This window comes from Podarcis tiliguerta, assembly GCF_965153285.1.
Source record: "Podarcis tiliguerta genome assembly, chromosome: 3".
NCBI lineage: Eukaryota > Metazoa > Chordata > Lepidosauria > Squamata > Lacertidae > Podarcis > Podarcis tiliguerta.
The window spans coordinates 33,951,321-33,973,012 of NC_139536.1; the positions used below are offsets into that span (position 1 = coordinate 33,951,321).

General features: G+C 45.6%; 1 protein-coding gene and 1 long non-coding RNA gene across 6 annotated transcripts in view; one reads left to right on the top strand and one right to left on the bottom strand.

Annotated features, from left to right (window-relative positions):
- Positions 1-584: 584 nt before the first annotated feature.
- On the bottom strand, positions 585-5,676 carry LOC310674843. 2 transcript variants are annotated; one of them, XR_014509786.1, is made up of 2 exons: positions 5,222-5,676; positions 585-826 (listed from the first exon to the last, which is right to left on the bottom strand). It is a non-coding gene; the product is annotated as an uncharacterized lncRNA (long non-coding RNA). The 2 variants fall into 2 exon arrangements; XR_014509787.1 differs by lacking the exon at positions 5,222-5,676 and adding an exon at positions 2,220-3,753.
- A 5,675-nt stretch (positions 5,677-11,351) lies between these two features.
- The window catches only part of LOC310674818 (uncharacterized protein), a 56,351-nt gene continuing 46,010 nt past the window's right edge, over positions 11,352-21,692 (top strand). Inside the window, exons 1-2 of one of the 4 annotated variants that reach the window (XM_083434576.1) lie at positions 11,352-12,225; positions 21,383-21,461. In XM_083434576.1, the coding sequence (XP_083290702.1) occupies positions 12,049-12,225; positions 21,383-21,461 (256 nt within the window). In that variant the 5' untranslated portion in view covers positions 11,352-12,048. The remainder of the gene's footprint in view (positions 12,226-21,382; positions 21,462-21,692) is intronic. The other 3 variants (XM_083434579.1, XM_083434578.1, XM_083434577.1) reach the window with 3 other exon arrangements.

The following is a 21,692-nucleotide window of genomic DNA, read 5'->3' on the forward strand; positions in this document are numbered from 1 at the left end:
TACCAACTCAGAATACACACAGTTTCTTACATCCAGCACCCACCCACCCAAGCCCAAAGAATTAAGTGTCACCATTACAGTGGTACCTCGAGTTACAAACGCCTCAGGTTACAAACGCCTCAGGTTACAAACTCTGCTAACCTGAAGAGTTACTTCGAGTTGAGAACTTTGCCCCAGGATGAGAACGGAAATTGTGTGCCAGTGGCACAGCGGCAGCAAGAGGCCCCGTTAGCAAAAGCACGCCTCTAGTTACGAACAGTTTCAGATTAAGAACGGACTTCCAGAACGAATTAAGTTCGTAACTAGAGGTACCACTGTATCCTTAACTTGCAGCTGCTTTTTGTCCTTTTCCTCGCTTTGCACAAATGCAACCGTCAAGCTGTCCATGGTGGAAAGCAAAGACAGGCTTTAAAAACCTCCAAAGAAAAATGTTGGACCAACTCATTCCTCCTTGAAGATTTTCAGAGAGAAGCTAAAGTGGGGGTGGAGATTGGGTGTGTGTGTGTGTTGAAAACTGGTAGCCATAAATTGATTGGGATGCAATCATCTTCTACAGATTGGATATGAAGACATGCTCAGAGCTGTAATGTTATAATTTTATTCCATAATCAATCTCTTTCTGCACCAAAGGCTCCTCGGGTGCTTCCACCGACTCTCCCTTTAAATCAGGTAACACTTGGCAGGAGATTGAATTGACAACGTCTCCTATAAGCAGCAGTTTGCACAGCAGGGTACCATTGCGGTGGCTCTTCGGCTTGGTTAGCTCAGAGATCAACACTTGTCAGAACCCTACCAGCCTCTCCACCCTCTCTCCGCTTCCATTGTCCTAAAGCAAGGACACATAAAGCAACATTACACCTTTCCCTTTCTATATAGATGTAAGCTCACCCTTTGCTCAACAGACAACGGATTCAGTATGCCACATTTTAAAAACTTCTTGTTCCCCAAGATCAGCCCTGCAAGAGGTCATTGCACTAAGTGAGGGCTGTTTTACTGCTCAGTCTGATGCATGTTGACTCAGAAGTATGTCCCCTTGAGGCCAATGGGGCTGACTCCGAAGTCAGCACACACAGGGCAGGGCCCTAGCCTAGTACTAGAGCATCTGCTTGGCATGCAGAAGGTCCCAGCTTCAGTCCCCGTCTGGCATCTCCAGGTAGGGCTGGGAAAGACTCTCTGCCCGAAAGAGAGAGAGACACTGCCAGTCAGTGTCATAGACAGTACTGACAATCTTCCGCAAGATACACTGAGTGGCTCTGGCTATAAGTTATTTAAAAGGCCTGGATGAACAGAAAGGTCTCAAAGACCACAGAGATGGCACCAAGCCAGCCTCCCAGGGAAGGCTGTTCCCAACCGGGGTGCCACTACTGAAAAGGCCCTCTCCCTAGCGGTGACCCGCCTCCATTGGGTGCAGGCACTGAAGCAGGTCTTCTGGAAAGGAACTTAAGTTCCAGGTAAGTGAATATAGAGGTAAACAGTATTTCAGGCCACTTGGTCCCAAGCCATTGAGATCTTTAAGGGCTTAACCCAGCACTTTAAATTGGGACCAGAATTCGGCATGGAGCCAGCCCAACTGACAAAACACAGGCACCATATGATCAAACTGCCCAGGTTAATAACCTTGCAGCCCTGTTCTGGATCAATGGTAGCATCTGGGTCTTTTTTTAATGGCAACACATTTTTCAATACGTACTTTTAAATCCGGTGTGGAGAATCTTGGCCCTCCCGATGTTGCTGAACTACAACTCCCATCCTCCATGGCTATTGGCATGCTTGCTAGGGCTCATTGGAGTTCAGCAACATCGGGGGCGGGGGGGAGAAATCCCCTCTCCTGGTCTAAATGGATGGTTACCAGAGCATGGGTACGTGCACCCAAGCAATCCCTTCGCAGGTAAGCTCACGTGTGGCGTATCAGTTGATAAGCTGACAGGGTGAACCCAGAAAAGGTTAGGAATAATCCCAGAGGAGGTGATGACTCAGTGGCAGAGCATATGTTTGAAAGGCCAAGTTCAATCTCTGACATTGCCAGCAAAAGCCTTTTGGGTGGAAGGGCTAGGAAAAGAACATTACCTGGGGAGATCTGCTGCCAGTCAGGATAGATAGCAGCGAGTTAGCTAAATGGCCCCTGGTCTGACTCAGGGTCCCTCCCAAACAACTTTTTTATTGTGCATTCCTGATGATTTCCTCATGAGGGTATCAGGGGCAGTTATATGGGGTCTCACTTTTGATAACTGTTTGTGCCTTCAAGTGTTCCAGAGCCGAAACATTCCCCTGTAACTTTCTGCACCATGAACGTCCCAGTTTATTTTTCATCCTGCTTTCGTTGTGCTGCAGCAGAATAGTGCCTCTCTGGATGGGAACACTAGTGAGACATCGCAGAACAACTAATAAAACAGAACGATGTGCGGACAGTCCAGTATCAATCCACCACTGACTTTTTGCAGGAAACGCCTACGGAAAGCCAAACATAAAACCCAGTCTGGAGAGCCCAGTGTAGGCTGGTTTATTAGGGCAAATGGAGCATTGCCCCCTCAGCCTCAGTTTGCTCTCAGCCAGCTCTAACCTGCCTGCTTTCTTTTTTTTTACAGGCAGCCAGTTCAGGGGGTGGCACTGCTTGTCTGCGTCCTCTTCCTTGGTGTCAGTTTTGCCCTCATAGAACTCAGCAGGGAGCTGGCTGGGGGACAGAATTGCTTGACTCTGCCTGTTATTGGCTCTGGTTCCACCTAGTGTTGGTCCTCCTACCTTTTGCTATGCCTTTTTGCAATGCACACCAGCCACCACTTGGGGGGGGGGGGTCCTCAGTAAAAGGAAGCTCTGTAACTTCTTCATGGAGAGAACTCAGGCAGCTATGCTTTTGGATAATTCAAGCCTTTTCTACCTAATGTTTAATATGAACATTAAAAAAAGGGTGCATTGAAAGATGCTGAAAGAACTTTGACCTTGTAGGGCAGGAGTGGCTCACCTGTCTCCCTCTCACCCAATGTTGCTGGAACTTCAACTCCCATCATCCCTGACTAGGGGCCAGGGCTGATGGGTTTTGAAGTCCAATCACATTTCGCAGGCCACAGGTGAGTCAACCCTGCTGCCAATAGGTATTTTAGGATCATAGAGTTGGAAGGAACCTCAAACGCCATCTAGTTCAACCCTGTCCATGTAGGAAGTTCACTGCTACAGCATCTCCGACATGTAGTCATCTAGCCTCTGCTTACACAACTGCAACAGGGGAGAGCCTACCACCTTCTGAGGCAGACTGCTCCACTCCTGATTCCAGCTCTGCAACAGGTAACATCACCTTGCAGAAGAAATCAGTTCTGAATGCCCTCCATACCCTCTTCAGCTCCTTTTCTCTTGTAACACATCTACTGGCTGCACTTCAGCAAGCATTAATGCTCCTTTGCTGCCCTCTGGTGACAATTACGCATTTCAAAAATTAGGAGTGAGTGTGAAGGTCTTATGCTGCCCCTTGCCGTTCAGCCCTTCTCATAACAGAAACTCGAACTATACCACAGGCGGCTTATGTTTGGGTTGCCTTTCCACGCTTGCAATTTACCTGGCTGGAGAGCTTTCCAGCATAAAAACATATGCATTTTGCTCCTGCGGTTTCCTTCTCTTGCAGGTCCTTCAGCTATGGCCTACACTTTTAGAGGAGGTATTCCAGAGGGCAGAAGGCAGGGAGGCCAAGGGTAGGTGCCACCTGAGCCAATGACAGGCAGAACCACCTCCTTCTGCTTCTATCCCGACCCTCCTCCTCCCTGCTGTGTTCTGCAAAACTGAAACTAAAGAGGAGGAAGCTGTCAGTCGGTGCTGCTGCCCCTTGGAGTTGTAAGTAAGAAGCCAAGAAGCCAGAGGTGGAGCAGCTTCCACTTAGAGTTGCTACCATAGTTTGGCAAAATATGGGGGGGGGGCTGCACTGGTGGATTTTTTTCACCTGGTGCAGACAAAGCAATGCATTACAATCTATTTCAGCCTAACAGGGTGGCCCCTCTGGAATTTGCCACACACACATACACATGAATTTGTAAATCTGTCTGTGCTTTGCTACACAGAGCTTAAATACATGACATTTCATGTACCCTTTCACATACAGTGGTACCTCGGGTTACAGACGCTTCAGGTTACAGACTCCGCTAACCCAGAAATCGTGCTTCAAGTTAAGAACTTTGCTTCAGGATGAGAACAGAAATCGTGCTCCAGCGGCGAGGCAGCAGCAGGAGGCCCCATTAGCTAAAGTGGTGCTTCAGGTTAAGAACAGTTTCAGGTTAAGTACAGACCTCCAGAACGAATTAAGTACTTAACCTGAGGTACCACTGTATATGCACTTGTACAGCAAATAATAAATGGGGAAGGGCATATTCTGATGAGGGAATGAGCTTTGTTAAATTTCTGAAAGAGAGAGAAAATATTAGGTGGAGAGCAATCCTTGTGGAGAACTATTTCACCCCCCACCCTCCTCTTTCAAATATCATGCTTTATCATATCACATCAAATATCATAACTTTGTTCAGAAACGGGGCTTCTGGGCCACGCTGACACAAAGCAGCTTGCTTCTAGAGCCTCAGAACCTGTTGCTCTCTGAAGGACGGGGCTCAGAGCTCACAGGCTGCTGCTCTGCAGATGGCTGCCTTAATTCAGCCAAAACTGCAGGGAACTGGAAGCAACAACATGAAAGCCTTGCCCTGATTCGGTCCTCCTCAGGGGCAGGATGAGGAAAGGATCCCCTACTTGGCCGAGAGAAAGAGTGCGCAGCAGAATACAGAAATAGGGGGCAAACTGTGTCCTGCAATGAATCAATACAGGATGTAGCATTTTACACTGAAATACAGGACGATCCTGTATTATACAGGATGGGTTGCAACACTGCCTCCACGGCTGTTGGGAACAGGAAGAGCCCAGGTTCCCCCCTTTCCTTTCCAGCTAATGTTGTCACACGGGAGAGGAAGAGAGTTGTTGTGGACCTGGGCCAATGGATGACAATTACAAGAAAGGAGATTCTGACTAAAAACTAGGAGGAATTTTCTGACAGTGAGAGCTGTTCGACTGTGGAATGAGCTGCCTTGGAAGGTGGCTGACTCTCCTCAATGGAGGTTTCTAAACAGAGGTTGGGTGGCCCTCTGTCAGAGATTCTTCAGTTATGATTCCTGTAGATGACTCCTAGGGTCCCTACAGTTCTATGATTCTAATAATAAACAAGCATGCAAATAAATCGCTGCTGAGGTGCACCTACCATTGTGAGGCCTGAGGAGATTCTGGTGATGCACCCCCAGTGGTTGCCATTGGCTACGGACTACCTGTGACATCACAAATGCACATGGCAACTGGGTGGGTATAAAAGTGAGCCCTTTCCTCTTTCCCAACAGACCACAGTGGGCAACCGCTGGGACAGGAAGTATCGCTCACTCTGCCACTTGGAGAAGGGGAATCAGCAGACGGACAGAAGCAATCGTCTGGCTGTGGGATGCTGTGGAGCGATAATAAGGCAAGTTCACTTGCTGAGCAGAGTTGTGGCTTGAAGGTGGCTGGCATCCACGGTCAGAAACTGGCTTACATCTAGTGATGGACCTAACTGAACCTGGAAGATGTTAGTGGGTGGAAGCCAATGGGTTCTCATTCAGATATCAGTGAAATGCCATGAGGCTGAAGCAGGTGGATGTTTGTAGATTTACACTCGTTGAAATTCACTTTCAGAAGTCAGTTGACAAAAACTGGTGGATATTTGTGGGTTGAAGTTGGGGCACAAATAGGTAACAGTACATACGAAGGTTGAACTGTAAATATTTTTTAATAATAAGCAACTCACTGCTGTGGTGCCCTCACAACTGTCAGGTCTAGGAAGGTTGCGCTGTTGCCATTAGCTACAAACTGCCTCTGATGTCATAAAAGGACATGGTGGCTGAGGGGAAAGAGGCAGTTAGTAGGGGGGGTGGGAGGGAAGAGCCCCAGGAGAAGGAGACTGAGGCAAAAGTGCCCAAGGGGTGGTCCTTGCTCTCAGTGTGGCCTTTGTAGCCCTCGGCAGGGAGGAGGCTGGGGACAAAACAACTTTTTAAAAAATTGAAGGTGGTTTTATTTTTATTGTTTTTGCATAAACTGCTTAGAGTTGTTTTTGTTTTGTTTTGTTTTTGCTTCTCCTCTTGAACATATACAGGATGATTAACAGTTAAATTCAGGCCCAAATTCACCCTCCACCCTAACTGCTACTTCACTTTTTTGAAAAGCTTTTGGAAACCACAGTTAGGTCCAAACACATCTCTAGTTTATTGCCTGTCTTAATTATCTTAAACGTGTATTTATTTATTTTTGTGTGTTACACAGACACAGCTGAATTCGTATTTTATGTGGGGTTTGTTGCTCATGACGGGTTCCGATTTTGACGCTTGGAACAATGTTCATTGACAATGTAATGAATGGATGGTGCCGCTAGATGGTGCTTGAGCCCTCTAGCATCGAGAAATTCCCCCCATCACTTTTTAAAATGTATGTTGTTGTCTTGCTCTTCCTAAAGGCAGAGGAGAAGGATTAGTCAAAAAAGAGGGAAAGAACCCTCAACACAACAGAGCTGGGAGTTGATTTGAATTTTACTTTCCCTCTCAAATGAAAATGCTTGCATATATTCATATACATCAACAGATGCTCTTACCCTTTTTGTCCTTAAAATGGCAACAAAGAATGCCGCTTCCCTTAGGAGTGAAACTTTCTAGACCAGAAGATGCTTGTTCAATTTCACAATTCCTTTGTTTCCCTTGGGATTGGGAGGGGAAATCAATTAGGAGTGATGAAATGGAATGAACTGACCATGGGTGGCTATAGCATTGTATCCCTTCAAACACTGTTAGAGTCCATCAGACTCCCATCAGACCCAGCCAGCATGGCTGATGGCCAGGGATAATGGGAGCTCGAGTCCAACAACATCTGGAGGAGATGTCCCCAGAGTAGACTTTCCTTCTTCCATGAGAGCTCTTCTCTTCCCACCCACCCTCCATTAGGCTTGCATGATGATCAAGTTCTTTGTGATGCATGGATACATTTCAAGAAGCTGCACTTCTTGAATCACCACCTCCTGATACACATCTGTTACGAGGTTAGGAGGCTTCTTGTAGTGGCATGGTGACTGGCTTAGTTAGAAGTGCCAGGGATTGGATGTTAAGTGTTAGTAGCTGGATTTTAAATGCCCCTCTCTGTTCTTTGGCGAGAGGCTTTTTTCCTTCTTCATAAAAAAATGGCACGAAAATAATCTCTTCTCTCTTTGGCGATCACTCATAGCCAAGTAAGATTGTCTTCCAGAAACACGGTTTTAACAGTGACCCCATAAGTGACTGTGGAGGCTAATTCTGGTTCCACACGTCCTTCCACAGTGGGGTCATAGGTGATTATGGGCAGGGGGTGATTATGACGATGGTTTGCCAAGCATGTCTTCCTCTTAGCATGTTTCTCCCTTTCCTCCTGAGTTTGAGCATCTTCAAAGCCCATGACACCTTTGGTAAAGGCTGTTCTCCAACTGAAGCACTCACAGGTCAGTGTTTCCCAGTTGTCTGTGTTTATACTACATTTTTTAAAGATTTGCCTTGAGTCTTTAAACCTCTTTTGTTGACCACCAGCACTGCGCTTTCCATTTTTAAGTTTGGAAACATACACTGTTGATAGCATATGCCTGTATTTTGATTCTTAGTTCACTACAATTTCAAATGTTTATACAGTCAGCTATTTGGTTAAATCTGATTAGCCTTTGGGAACATCTAGCATTGTATATTCAGATATTTGAATGAACTTTACATTGACATGGTCCTACTTGTAAGGCATAAGAAAATCTAAGTATTTAATTTAGGCCTTTGATTTTCTATTTATTGGGGTGTGTGTAGACATCCTGCTCCAGAAGTCTCAGGGTGAGTAATAACAACTAAAAAGCCAATGTAAAATATTCGCTTGAAATGAAATACCAATCCATCTACTAGCTCATGGGAGTGTTTCCAAAAACAGGAACAGCATGTGAATCTCATAAACAGCCAAGGCCTGAACAACAGTGCCCTTTACTTATTTTCTTACAATTATTTCCCACCTTTCATCATGGAATCCAATGTAGGATGGTTCCTAGACAGTTATCCAATCCAGGCACTACCCAGACCCAGGTTAGTATAGCTCCAGCAAGGCAATGGCCTTGTGTGCCTTCAGACCAGATCTGAACAACAGAATGATCTTCATATGCTGCAAGGTTTCCTGGAACAGTTCAGTTGTAAGTGCCTTTGTTCTTCAGCTCAAAGGACCTCAGCTCAGGACCTGCTGGAACTCGACACATGAACAGCCGTGAGATAATAATTATAGCATGGAGCTGCTCCGCTCTGCACAGAGTGCCCAGCACCCATCAGATAATAACGGTGCTCAGGGAGTATCTGCAAGGTCATTAGCAAATTTCCTTTGGCGCTCCTGCCTGGGTTCTTCAAGAGGACACACCACAAGGCTGTGTATGACAAACATTTCTCTGGTGCAACTTCCCCTTTTAAGCCTGCTGTACTTTTGCAATCTGTAAGGGTACAAGTGGAACCCTGTTGCAAGGAAGGAGAATGTCCTTGCTCTGTCTTCCTAGTTGCAGCTGGTTCCCTTGGGCATGGCCAGGATTTTTGTTAGGGCAAGCCATTTTTTGAGAGAGATCGACCCCAAAAGTTGTTGAGCTTTTGGGGGGAGATAACGGGCAAAAATCCACCCCAAAGAGGACTTTACGGGGGGGGGCAGAACCTCAGTTAATTGAGTATTTTTAATGCTTTTCAATAATTTTTGAGGATTTTCTCCTCCCTTGCTGGTTGCCCCAGTCTCCTGAATAAGCAAACTGAGTGTGGCAATGTTCTCTGATCAGAATGGTAGTCTGTCCCTGCCTTTAAAAGGAGCACGTGCACACATATGTAGTTACGTAGAAATCTACTTATCCTTTCATTTAGTTAAACATGCTTCTTTATGTGTAGTTCTGGCTTTTTTGGGTGACAGGGAGAGGGGGAAATCATGCCAAACATAAGTTCAGTTAGATACCATGGCGAGACACCATGCCCAGGGACAACTCTGCCAGCAGTGAAGTTCTAAATACACTACTGGGCTAGTCAACATGGTGGCCTCCAGATATTTTGCACTGACAACTCCTACCAGCCCTACCCATTGGCCATGCTAGCTGATGACAGTTGCCGTCCAAAACACCTGGAGGGTGCCCTGCTGACTATCCCTGCACTAGAAAATAAGCTCTGATGAATGCAGTGGCGCTTACTTCTCAGGAAAGATGCATAGAGTATTGCGGTGCCAGTCTCTAAAAAGCTATCATCTGTATACTGCCTCAGTACAGAACAGCTGGTAAAATGTGGACTGGATGAGGTAACTGTTAGGTGGATATGTAGTTGGATGACTGATCCAACCCAAAGAGTGCTCACTAAGGGTTCCCCATCATCCTGGGGGAAAGTGACAAGTGGGGTGCTGCAGGGTTCGTTCCTGGGCCCATTGTTGTTCATTGGAATTCATATTACTTGGGAGACAGTGGAGGAGTGCACCTTTGGGGGTGAAGTCAAACTGTTGGAAGGCTACAACACCTGCTGTGTCTGTAGAAACTGATATGGGAGAGAGATGTTTTGTTGCAGCTGGGGCAGATAAAGGCGTCTGGGAGGTCATTCCTCCTCTGGTCACTGCTATGGATGTACAACCTGACTGTCTGTCAACATCTTTATAAATGACTTGGACGAAAGGATTGAAGAGATGCTCATCACATTTGCAAATGATACCAAACTGGGAGGGGTAGCTAATGCCGCAGAAGACAGAATCAAGATTCAATGTAACCTTAAACAGATTGGTGAACTGACAATAGGGACAAATGTAAGTTTTTGCACTTAGGCTGGAAGAACAAGCTGCATAAATAAAAGATGTGGGACATCTGGCTTGCCAGTCCTTCATGTGAAAAGGATCTAGGTGTTTTAGTAGACCACAAGCTTAACATGAGACAACAGTGTGAGACAGCAGCAAAAGAAAGCTAATGCTTTTCTAGGCTGCATCAACGGAAGTATAGTGTCCCAATCAAGTGAAGTAATAGTCCTTCTCTATTCTGCCTTGGTCAGGCCACACCTGGAGTTCTGTGTCCAGTTCTGGGCACCACCATTTAAGAATAATATTGACAAGCTGGAATGTTTGCAGAGGAGGGTGACCAAGGGCTCATTCAGCTCACGCCTGGAGTACTGTGAAGAGGAGGGCAACCAAGGTGATCAAGGGTCTGGAACCCAAGCCCTATGAGGAGCAGTTGAAGGAGCTGGGTATGTTTAGCCTGGAAAAGTGGAGACAGAGAGGAGATACAAAAGGCATCTTCAAGTATCTAAAGGGCTGTCAGATGGAAGTAAGCTTCTTTTCTCCTCCTCTGGAGGGTAGGACCCAATCTAATGGCTTCAAGTTACAAGAAAATAGATTCCTACTAATCATCCAGAAGTACTTTCTGATGGTAGGAGCTGTTTGATAGTGGAACAAACTCCCTGGGAAGGTGGTGGACTCTCCTTCCTCGGAGGTTTTTAAGTTGAGATTCCTTCATTGCAGGGCTTGGACTAGATGACTCTGGAGGTCTCTTCCAACCCTACAATTCTCTGCCGGAGTGTAGGCCACTGAAGCTAATGCCATAATGAATTTGTTAGTTCTGAAGGTGTCACAAGGCTCTTCATCGTATGCACATTCATGGGTGCTATGCATATCTCAGCGGGTAACAAAATAGATCAGTTATTGCTAGCAAAGCATTTCAGCTTCTGCCTTCACATGGTGCTGGAAATAATCTCTTTTTTGTTAGTCTCTGTAATAAATATACGACGTTAGTGATTCACGGCATCCTACCACGATCCAGCGTGGGTGGCGCTGTGGATTAAACCACAGAGCCTAGGACTTGCTGATCAGAAGGTCGGTGATTCGAATCCCCATGACGGGGTGAGCTCCCATTGCTCAGTCCCTGCTCCTGCCAACCTAGCAGTTTGAAAGCATGTCAAAGTGCAAGTAGATAAATAGGTACCACTCCGGCGGGAAGGTAAATGGCGTTTCCGTGCGCTGCTCTGGTTCTCCAGAAGTGGCTTAGTCATGCTGGCCACATGACCAGGAAACTGTACGCCGGCTCCCTCTGCCAATAAAGCGAGATGAGCGCCACAACCCCAGAGTCGGCCACGACAAGACCTAATGATCAGGGGTCCCTTTACCTTACCAGGATCCAGAGCAAACTTTCTGAAGTGCTGAATAAAACTTTTCAGATCGTGTATACACACACACACGCACGCACTGTATGCTACTAGTAATCTCCAGCCCTCGTTTCAAGAGGGGAGGGGATCCTTTCGGATTTAAGGATCTGCAGCTGCCAGGGCTTATGGCATCCGGCGCCTCTGGATCTCCCAGCCCGGAGGGAGGGTTGCGCGCGCGCGTGAAAGGCGACTTTCCCCTTCTTCCTTTTGGTTTCCCTTTAAATGGAAGCCCCGCCCACTGAAATTGACACAGTCCTCCTCGGCCGGGCCAATGGGCGCCTCGGATGCGTGTTCTGTTTGTTACAAGTTTCACACAGCTCGAAGGCAGCGAGAGGGGAGCGTGGAAGAGAGAAAAAGGAGCCGGGCCGGGTGCGCGAGGGAGGAAGAGCGCGTGTGCCCAGGAGGAGCGATGCTGGCCAGGGGCTGCCGGCGACGGGGAAGAGAGTGAACGGCATGGCACGTTAGACTCGCTGCCATGAGCGGAGCCCCGGGCCTCTGCTGGGAGAGCTCGCTCATCTCTCCCTAAGTTCTTGCTGCTGCTCCGCTTTTGCCTCTCTTGCTAAGCCCCGCTATAGCTGCTCCTTTACCTCGGCTGCCTCTGCAGCCTGCGAAGCAAATGAAAGGATTTGCTGTGTAATATCTATATACGTGTTGGAAGAAAAGGAAGGGGGGAACAAAAACCAAAGACTGTGCGTGGCAGTATTTTTCATCAACAAAACCCAGACCCATCCAGGCTGTTGTCTGGAAGGAAAGGGGCGCAAGATCGAATTTCTCTCTGCAAGATCCTGCCCTCTTCAAACTACAAGTTGGGTGTACCTGAAGTTGCTGAATGCAAGCTATTCTGAGTGCCTCCAAGCGTGGCGGCGGCGGCGGCAGCGGCAGCCGATCTAGATGTGCGTGGGTGCTTAACTCTTTCCCGGCTTTCTGGATTTGTACCATGCTCAAGATCCTCACGAAGAAGCTCAGGAATCAGAGTTTGAATGAGATCCAGCCCTTCCAGTTAAAGGTAAAAAAAAAAAGGGGGAGCGCGCAGTTGGTTGTATATTCCAAAAGCACGTCTCATTTTTTATTTTTGCGTTGAGCTGTACTGATTGCAGAAACTCTATACTGTTCTTGTTAGCATGGCCAGGGCTCGTTATCTGCCTTTCGCATCCTGCTCGTGGCACGAGTTAACCGTGAGAGCTGCGTATGCACTTGAATAAGGCCCGTTCCTTTCGAGGGCCAGGTTGTCTTTGTCCACACAGCAGCTCAAGGGATGGAGGAGGCCTTGCACTTCCTTGGACAGCCTCGAGCCTCGAAAAGTGCACTGTGTGGATGCAAGGGTTCTTAGCAAAGTGCATATTTTGTGTGTTGCGGATTATATTTGAAGGGAGACATTTTTTTGATCTCGATAGTGGCTCCTGCAAAGAGAGGGGGCTGTGCCACTCTGAAAATGAATAAATAAAACATTTGGGAAATATTTAGAAGTTGGTGAAGTGCTTTGCTAGGCACGGGTTTTGTCTGTTCTAAGTTTGTAGATATTTCCAAATTACTTGAGAGTAAGTATATCTCCCCCCCCCCCCCAAAAAAAAAAATAAAACAAACAGTGGAAATTACTTGTGGCTAAACATGTTTAGGATTGCATGGTATAGTTACAGTCTGGTGCATGCTTAAGAGTAAGCCTCTGAGCTCTGCAGGACTGACTTCTGAGTAAACGTGAGTGGATCAGGCCGTACCTCTTACCTGCCCCTTACGGCTCTCTTTGTTGGCAGATTACTGAGCAAGTTAATTCATTTTTATGGACTTGCCTGTGTCTGTCTGGATATTGTCAGGGAGTTCATAAAGGCTAGGGACTCCAGACACATCTGCACCATATGCTTGTAGCACATTGCACACACATTTATTCAAAAGCTTCTCCCAAAGATTCCTGGAAAGTGTAGTTTAGTCTTCACAGAGCCACAACTCCCAGCACCCTTAACAAATGACAGTTCCCAGGAATTTTTGGAGGAGACCATGTGCTTCAAATGTGGCCTCCCTCCCGTCTGCAGGGCCAGACTCCTTTTCCTGCCTCCCCCCCCCCCCAATATAACATTTGATTAGGGCCCAGTGAGCTGTGGGTGCTCTAGATCAGTGTTTCCCAACCTTGAGCCTCCAGCTGTTTTTGGACTACAACTCCCATCATCCCTCGCTAGCAAGACCAGTGGTCAAGGATGATGGGAATTGTAGTCCAAAAACAGCTGGAGGCCCAAGGTTGGGAAACACTGCTCTAGATAACCCTCAGCCAGCATAGGTGTGCTGAGAGATGTAGTCTAAAGCATTTGGAGGGCACCATGTTGGAGAAGCTCTTCCAGACTCCACAGTGAACTTGGCCATGCTATCTGAAGTCAAAGGGTTTCCAGGCATCTCTAGGAGAGCAGTGTCTGGGTAGGAGCTAGCAGGGGGTGGAATTGTGACTGCCTATACTGAGCAGTGTTGAGGTCCGCCCTTATACCTTGCATGTGTGGGTCTAGATTGGCTTTCTAGACCCAGCGTCTGTCAAGTTTTTGTGCCAAGCTTTGGTTTTAAGCAGCTGTCCTGAAGGAATTAGCACAAGTTCTTGTAAAGCTGCCACTGCTTCTTCTCAAAAGAACACAGTTGGAGAGGAAAAGGCGTTGGAGACTTGCACAAGCTGGAGAACAGAAAAAAGTTCAGCATTTGTTCAAACTTGATTTCTTTCTCCTCTCCCCTCCCCCTCCAGATAAATATGTCTTGGAATGGGGAATATATATAGTAGGCCTCTGGTTCTTAGTATAGCTTCTAGTTAATAGCACTATGTCGGGCTTGGAGTGTTGAAACAAACTTCTGAACATAGGCAACTAGAAATTTGTAACTTTTGCTTAAAAAAAAAAAGCAGATGGAAATAATGATGCTGCCCACTTCATAAAGGGACACAGTAAAGTATGCACTTCTGAGAACAAAATGGTGCCTGATGTTCAAATGTCTCTTCATATCCAGTGGTTGTGGGCTAGCTGGCATGTTAATATGTTTTGTTTCACTTGGATAAAGGATTTAGCTGGTAGTAAATACAATTTTGTATTTACAAAAGGGACAAAAGGAACATGGGTGGTGCTGTGGGTTAAACCACAGAGCCTAGGACTTGCTGATCAGAAGGTTGGCGGTTTGAATCTCCGCAACGGGGTGAGCTCCCGTTGCTCGGTCCCTGCTCCTGCCAACCTAGCAGTTCAAAAGCATGCCAGTGCAAGTAGATAAATAGGTACCGCTCCGGTGGGAAGGTAAACGGCATTTCTGTGCACTGCTCTGGTTTGCCAGAAGCGGCTTAGTCACGCTGGCCACATGACCCGGAAGCTGTACGCCAGCTCCCTCGGCCAATAAAGCGAGATGAGCACTGCAACCCCAGAGTTGGCCACGACTGGACCGAATGGTCAGGGATCCCTTTACCTTTACCTAAATATATGTTATGGGACAGAATCTATAATCTCTATTGGGTCTGTTTCATGGAGGTGTGCCCCAAAGTAACTACAGTTGTACACAAAAGTCAGTTTATAGGGTTGTCTCTCACCTGAGCAATCACACAAAGAATCATAGCCTAGGCTATGATGTTGCAGGCTTTGTTGATAGCAGCTGCAAAAATGAATGGTTTGCAGTCGCCAGAACGGCCAGAGGAGTAGAAAGATCGGTGCTCCTTCACACCCAACTATAGAAACACTGAACTTTTGACAATGTGAGATTTTAAAATAAGGACAGGACCCTTGAATCAACTGGTATATTTGCATGGGGGCAGCTGTATTGCTACCTGATTGCTATGCAAGAGGATAGACTATTTGATGCCTGTTACACGCTTCTGGTTGTCCAGCCTCAATCTGGTCTTGGATATCTCCAAGATGTAACCTGCAAAAAAGTAATAGACATTAGGAACATGTCTTGACTAACTTTCTATAAACCAATACCCGGAGAGAGAAGTGTGTCTCTGAGGAATAATCTCTTGTAATCTGAAACCTTGAGGGCGGGTAGACTGCCACCATCCTCCTCTCCTAACACCTGGGAATACATGCTTGTATTCACATAGGGGAAAGAAAAATATAATAAGCATGAGCCATGAGAAAGTATGCATGGTTCAAAATCTCTCTTTAGAAATTCATGTTTATATACTTGGCCAAAACGTCATCCTGGAGCGGTTAATTCCATAGGTAAGTTTTCCCGCATTTGTGTTTTGAAGTCATGTTTGTCTTTGTATATTCGTTCTTTCTCTGTCCTAATAGACAACTGCTTAAACAGGAAGCATGGGTGACTGTGTGATCCCCAAAAGTGCAAAATGGGAGCTTGGAAGTGTGGTCCAAATCTCCACTTGGCCATAAACTTGCTGGTGGTGTTAGGAAAGCCGCTCCCTTTCAGTCAGAATGGTTGTTAGAATCATCTAGGTTACCTTTCTCCAACTTGGTACGGTCCAGATGTTTTGGACTACAATTTCTGTTGGACCTGGGAGCTGTAGTCTAAAAACATCAGGATACAGCCCTCTTCCAAGAGTTGTAAAGAGGACAATGAGAGCATTTGAGGGGGGAAATATGTATAAATGTTCTTACTGCTTTTCCACTTTCCATCGCAGTAGAGAGCCTGCTGTGCCTGTAGTGGCTCTCTGCATGTTTTAGCTCCCCAATTTTCCATGGATACAGAACACTCTCCATCTCAGACACTCGTGTTCACAAGTTGGAAGGTGACGACGTTGGTGGTGGAAGGGGTGGAGCTAGCACTCATCCAGACCGCCCCCCTCACATAATCCCATTGCTCTCCTTGCAACCCCTTAAGAGGGCTTAGGTTTTATTAAAGATAGCACCCCCATTAATCAGTGCCTCCATTCCTGCGAGGTCATTCTGCAGCCGTGTTATCCTTGTGTGAACTTAAGTGGCATAATTGGATCTCTATGCTATCTTAAGGTGTGGATGTTTGATTCCTTGATCCTAGGGCTCTGGTTTATCACAGTGTAAAGGGAGTTTTCCTGAGAAGAGGTGGAGGGAGAGTTGCCAGGGTAGTTGTAAACTCTTATCCGTGACATGACTGCGCCAGAAGACAGCCTGTTTCCTTATCCTTACAAGAAGGAAGAATGTTCCTCTGCCCTTGTGTCAACTGTTGGGTTGAGGACCAGTGAGCAAACATTATTGAGCTAGACACAGCTCCTCCTTTTTTAAACCTTGCATGGTTCCACCTCTGAGTTCTGAAGCAGGAGTTCTGGGTGCTGCCTGTTGTCTAATTGTACTTGGTGCAGTTCAAGTGCTTGTTTTTCACAAGATAGGGATCATATATGCAACCGTTGCTAAAACCACCTTGTGTAAATGCAGAAGTTGGCTGGTTAAATCCACCCAAACCAAATGGGCACAGACCTCTGCTGTAGACAGGGAGTGACAGATTGGCAGCTGCTCTCTAGTCTTACAGATGTTTAACAATATTTCTCCATGCTATGGATTTAGGCAAGTAACAGCAAATTTACAATTATGAGAGTGAGCAAACAAGGAAGAAATCCAATGCCAATCCACAGTTGACTATGTGACAGAAAAGAACTTCCCATGACGATCTGTTTTCTTGGTCTGTACCCATTAAAAACACACACACTCCTTTATCTTCCTTTACTTTTTCTTCCTTTGTCTGATCTCTCTTCACTTTCTTCTCAATTGGCTCTGCTGGCCATATGCATGTATGGCAGTCCTTCAGAAAGGGTGTCTTCCACCACTGGCACGGTGACCCAGATAAAACTCACCATGACAGCAGTTGAGAATTACGGTCTATGACCATAAGAGGAGCAGTGCTGGATCAGACCAGTGGCCCATCTAGTCCATCATCCTATTCTATCTGTGACCAACCAGATCCCTGTAGGAAAATTTGCAAGCAGGACCAGAGAATGAACACTCGCCTTCCTGTAGTTTCCAGCAGCTGGTATTCAGAAACATTTCTGCTAGTAGCCATAGATAGCCTTGTCTAATGAATCTGTCCATTCTTCTTTTGAAGCCATCCAAGTTGGTGGCCGTGACTGCCACCTGTGGGAAACTAGGTGCATGTTCCATGACTTGAATAGCAAACATGGTGCCTTCTAGATGTCCTTTGACCACAACACCCATCATTCCTGATCAGTGACCATCCTGGCTGGGGCTGATGGGAGTCAGAATCCCAGCAACATCCAGAGAGCACCATATCAGCTACCCCTGGCCTACTCCGTAATTTGGAATAGTTTTGTCAGGAATGATTGGAACACTGGCTCCTGCCCAGGTACTAATTGGACACAAGCTTGGAAGGCAGCACTTTCAAGGTTAACATCTTAGCTTGGAGACTCCCTTGCTGTAAACTGTGACCTTTCTAACCATTTACAGCAGTTTGGCTCCCTGTCTCTCCCAATTCCCAGTCTGCTGAACAATCCTTCCTGTGCAGTTTGTTACTTGGTTCATTTGCAGAGTTGAACAGGATGCTTGGGAGTATTGTTTAGAGAAGCAAGAGTATTCAGAATTTTCTTGTGGTCGGTTGTGCAGTTGTTGCTTGATCTTTCCGTTGGGCTTTCTCACTCAGCTGATGAAAGTCTTGCTCAACAGGATTTGTTTCCATCCTGCCATCTCCCAGAGAGGCTATTTCTCTCACCCTCTTCCTTTTGCTCTTCATCTGTGTTCTAGTTTATTCTCACCCCCCTCCTCTTTAGAAAATGAGTTCCCTTAAGAGGAATACGTCCTCCCTCTTTGCTTCTGTTGGACGAACTTGGGGACTAATTTTAGTATTGCACTACCTGTAAACAGTACTGGAGGCAAGGCCCAGTTCACACACCGTTAACTGTTGAACGGTTGGTGTTAAACGGCAGTGATTATAACTTTTATTTACTCTATATATTTGACTGTTTTAACAGTCCGTTGTGCTTTGAGCACATTGCCCTTGTTGGGCAATACAGTGGTGCCCTGCAAGACGAATGCCTCGCAAGACAGAAAACCTGCTAGACGAAAGGGTTTTCCGTTTTGGAGGTGCTTCGCAGGACGAATTTGCTATGGGCTTGCTTCGCAAGACGAAAATGTCTTGCGATTCCTGGGGGTTTTTTTCCGCTCCCCACCCCCTTTTTCTAAGGCACTTAGCTGCTAATAGCCTTTTAGCAGCTAATCCGCTAATCCCTTAAACCTTTAATAGCCGCTAAACCACTAATACCGCTAATCCGCTAATGGGCTTGCTTCGCAAGACAAAAAAACCGCTAGACGAAGAGACTCACGGAACGGATTCTTTTCGTCTTGCGAGGCACCACTGTATGTAGAAATTGTCTATGGCTGCATCAAGCATTTAATGTTCTGCTTTTCAATCTGTAGGAACTTATGTAAAGTAGGGGGTATAGAATAAGAGAATCAGAGAATGGTAGAGGTGGGGGTCATATAGTCCAACCACCTGCAATGCAGGAATCTTTTACCCAACATGAGAATCAAAAGCCTGCTGTTCCCCACCTGCCAATGCTCCATCCACACAATCTGAGCGCACCTCGCGAAAGATCCTACATGGGTAGTCTTGATTCACAGTTTAGGCCACATGGGCAAGCTTTGTTAGCGGAAAACTAATATGAAAATAAAAAAAAACCCTTTATTTGCCCTACCCAACGAATAGAGCCAATATAATTGCCCCAGATAGTTATCTTAGGGCTGTTTTTATTACATTGGAGGCCTGATCATGAGAAAACAATGGTGCTGGCATCTTAAACAAGAACTCCCTAGGACCCTTACCACCAGCTTAACCTGCTCAATAAATATTTGTGCTCAGCATGTTCCCTTGGCAAGAGGCCAGCTCTTCCAATGGTTTTCAGCGACTTCCCACTGTTCCCTGGGCCCAGTGCTGGATTTATGTACAGTGGTACCTCAGGTTAAGTACTTAATTCGTTCCGGAGGTCTGTACTTAACCTGAAACTATTCTTAACCTGAAGCACCACTTTAGCTAATGGGGCCTCCTGCTGATGCCGTGCCGCCGGAGCACGATTTCTGTTCTCATCCTGAAGCACTATTTCTGGGTTAGCGGAGTCTGTAACCTGAAGCGTATGTAACCTGAGGTACCACTGTATAAGCTAAACAAGCTATAGCTTAGGGCCCCACTCTCTTGGGGGCCCCAAAAAAATTTAAAGGAAAAAAACCACTGGATGTGCATTTCCTAAATATAATATATAAAAAAAACAAATAAAATCAAACTTACATAGTCAGAGCTTAATAATTATTTTACTATTAATATACTTAATTGTATTTCACTATTAATATACTTCTTAATTGTATTTCAGTTCAACAGTTACTATGATAAAAAACATATTTTGTTATGTGCAAATGGCTTTACATACCTATTAGGTCCATAAATTACCATATAGCATATATTCAACACAAAAAACAGTGACAATTTGTTGTTGACAAAGGACAGCTGGACATACAAAGGGCCCCATTACCTTCAGTAGCTAAAGGCCTCATCAAACCTAAATCCGGCCCTGCCTGGGCCACACAGTCAGAGATTTACAGCTGTTGTGGACTACAATTCCCATAATCCCTGATCATTGGCTATGTTGCCTGGGACTGATGGGAGTTGTTGTCTGTAACATCTGGAGGGTACCATCTTGGCTACCCCAGATCTAAACATTTAAATTAACTCGGCATCCCTAGGCTTGTAACTCCTTTTTTTCCTCTAGGCTTTCCAACATGTACTTTTATAGGGAAATGGCACCCCTAAATTGTGACTGGAGGAAACCTGGGAATTTTCCAGCCTTGAGCGGAGACAAGGAGTGAACGAGGCTGCAGCAGCAAAGCCCTCCAGCTACAGTCCAAGTTTCTTCCTTAAATAAACACAGCTGCAGCTTTCTGCTGAGACAAAGCCGATAGCTCAGGGAATCCTGTGAACAGTAGTAGCATATCCCTGATCCAGCACATGCGTGCTTCTGGAAAGCAGCCTCCATCCTATTTTTCCCCCTTTCCCATTTCTGTGCAAAAGTGTGTACGTCTGCACACTTGATATATTGGTTTTCTTTGACTAGGCCACATATAAACAATTGCATGCACACTCTCTACTTTGAGCAATGTTTATTTAAAGGTTCTGGGTGCCTTTGTATAAGAGTAATACTAATTTTTTATCCACCCAATAGAACTGAACACCTGAGGGGGTCTGCAGTGAAGAAGGCCGCCTTTCAGATATTTGGGGACTTTGTCACTTTGGACTTTAGACATTAACGTGAGCACCTTGAATTGGACCCAGAAATGAACGTGTGGCCAGTGCAGCAGTTTTCGAAAATAGATTATGTGAGATCTAAGGGGACCCGAGCTCTTGAAATAGCATCTCTGTTTGGAAAACCACTATTCTCTGGGTTCTGGTGTAATCATTCAGCTTAGCTAAGAGCTTATCTATATTACACTATGGCAGTTTTATTTGTTTTATGGCTGTCTATAGACTCTTGGGGGATTCATTCTGGTGAAGTTGATAGAATTCTTGGCTATCCCCAGGTCATACAGTTCCCATGGCTCTCCAGGGAGATGGCATAGATATTATTTAGTTCAAGCAAATGTTAAATCTTGTCCTTCAAATTCCACCCCCTGCCAAGCTGCTGACATGACATAATAAAAACAACAGCACAAGAATGAAAAAAATAGATAAAAGTGACTTGCAAAACTGAAGCAGCAGTGGCAGAAATAAAACATTCATTTAAAATGCTTGGGTGGGTGAGCGTTTTTTGAAAGTTATTTTATTTTTTATTAATAATCAAAATAAAACAAAGCTAAAGAGCATAAAGAAATACTGTGAACAGCAGGTTGAAAGCTGTTATGCTTAAGGATGAGACATTTTCATTGATTTAATTTGGTGTTGATTACATACACATATCCACTATTACTAGCCCTCGTTGTTCCTTCAAGAAAAATAATCCTATTTCCTTGTCTGACTTTAGATTGAACCACTTCATGTTCCATTGTCATATCCAACCAATAATAGCAAGTTGCCACCTGATTCTGTGTTTTGCTTCATTGCAAACTATTTCAATTGCTTAATAAAGTTCTAAGAAAAAAGAAAGTCAAATATAAATGTGATGCATGCCTTAAAAACACACCAAAAAACGACTGAAAGAGGACAGAATGCATGCGAAAGGGACCAGGGTCAGAATTACACTCATCTGTGCATGCCTGTTTTATATTAAACTATTTCCTAATGTGTTTCTCTCCTAGATCTCCTATCCCCCGAGTGATGAGGAAGACAGTGATGACTCTGAGGGAGAGAACCAGGAACTTGCTCAGATTGACAAAGGTAAACTGGGAAGCACGTAGGGTGCAGGGCTTATCCACTATTGATCTGCAATGCCTGCATGCTCTATCAACTCTGTTATATGTAACTTGCACCATATACGCCTCCTTCCATTGACCCCTTACTACACAGAACCTTTCCCACGTTTGGTAGCTCTGAGACTGCAAAATGCATCAAGAACACATAAAGTGTGGCTTGTTTATTACCCCCATAGATTTCTCAGGGCAGTAACTC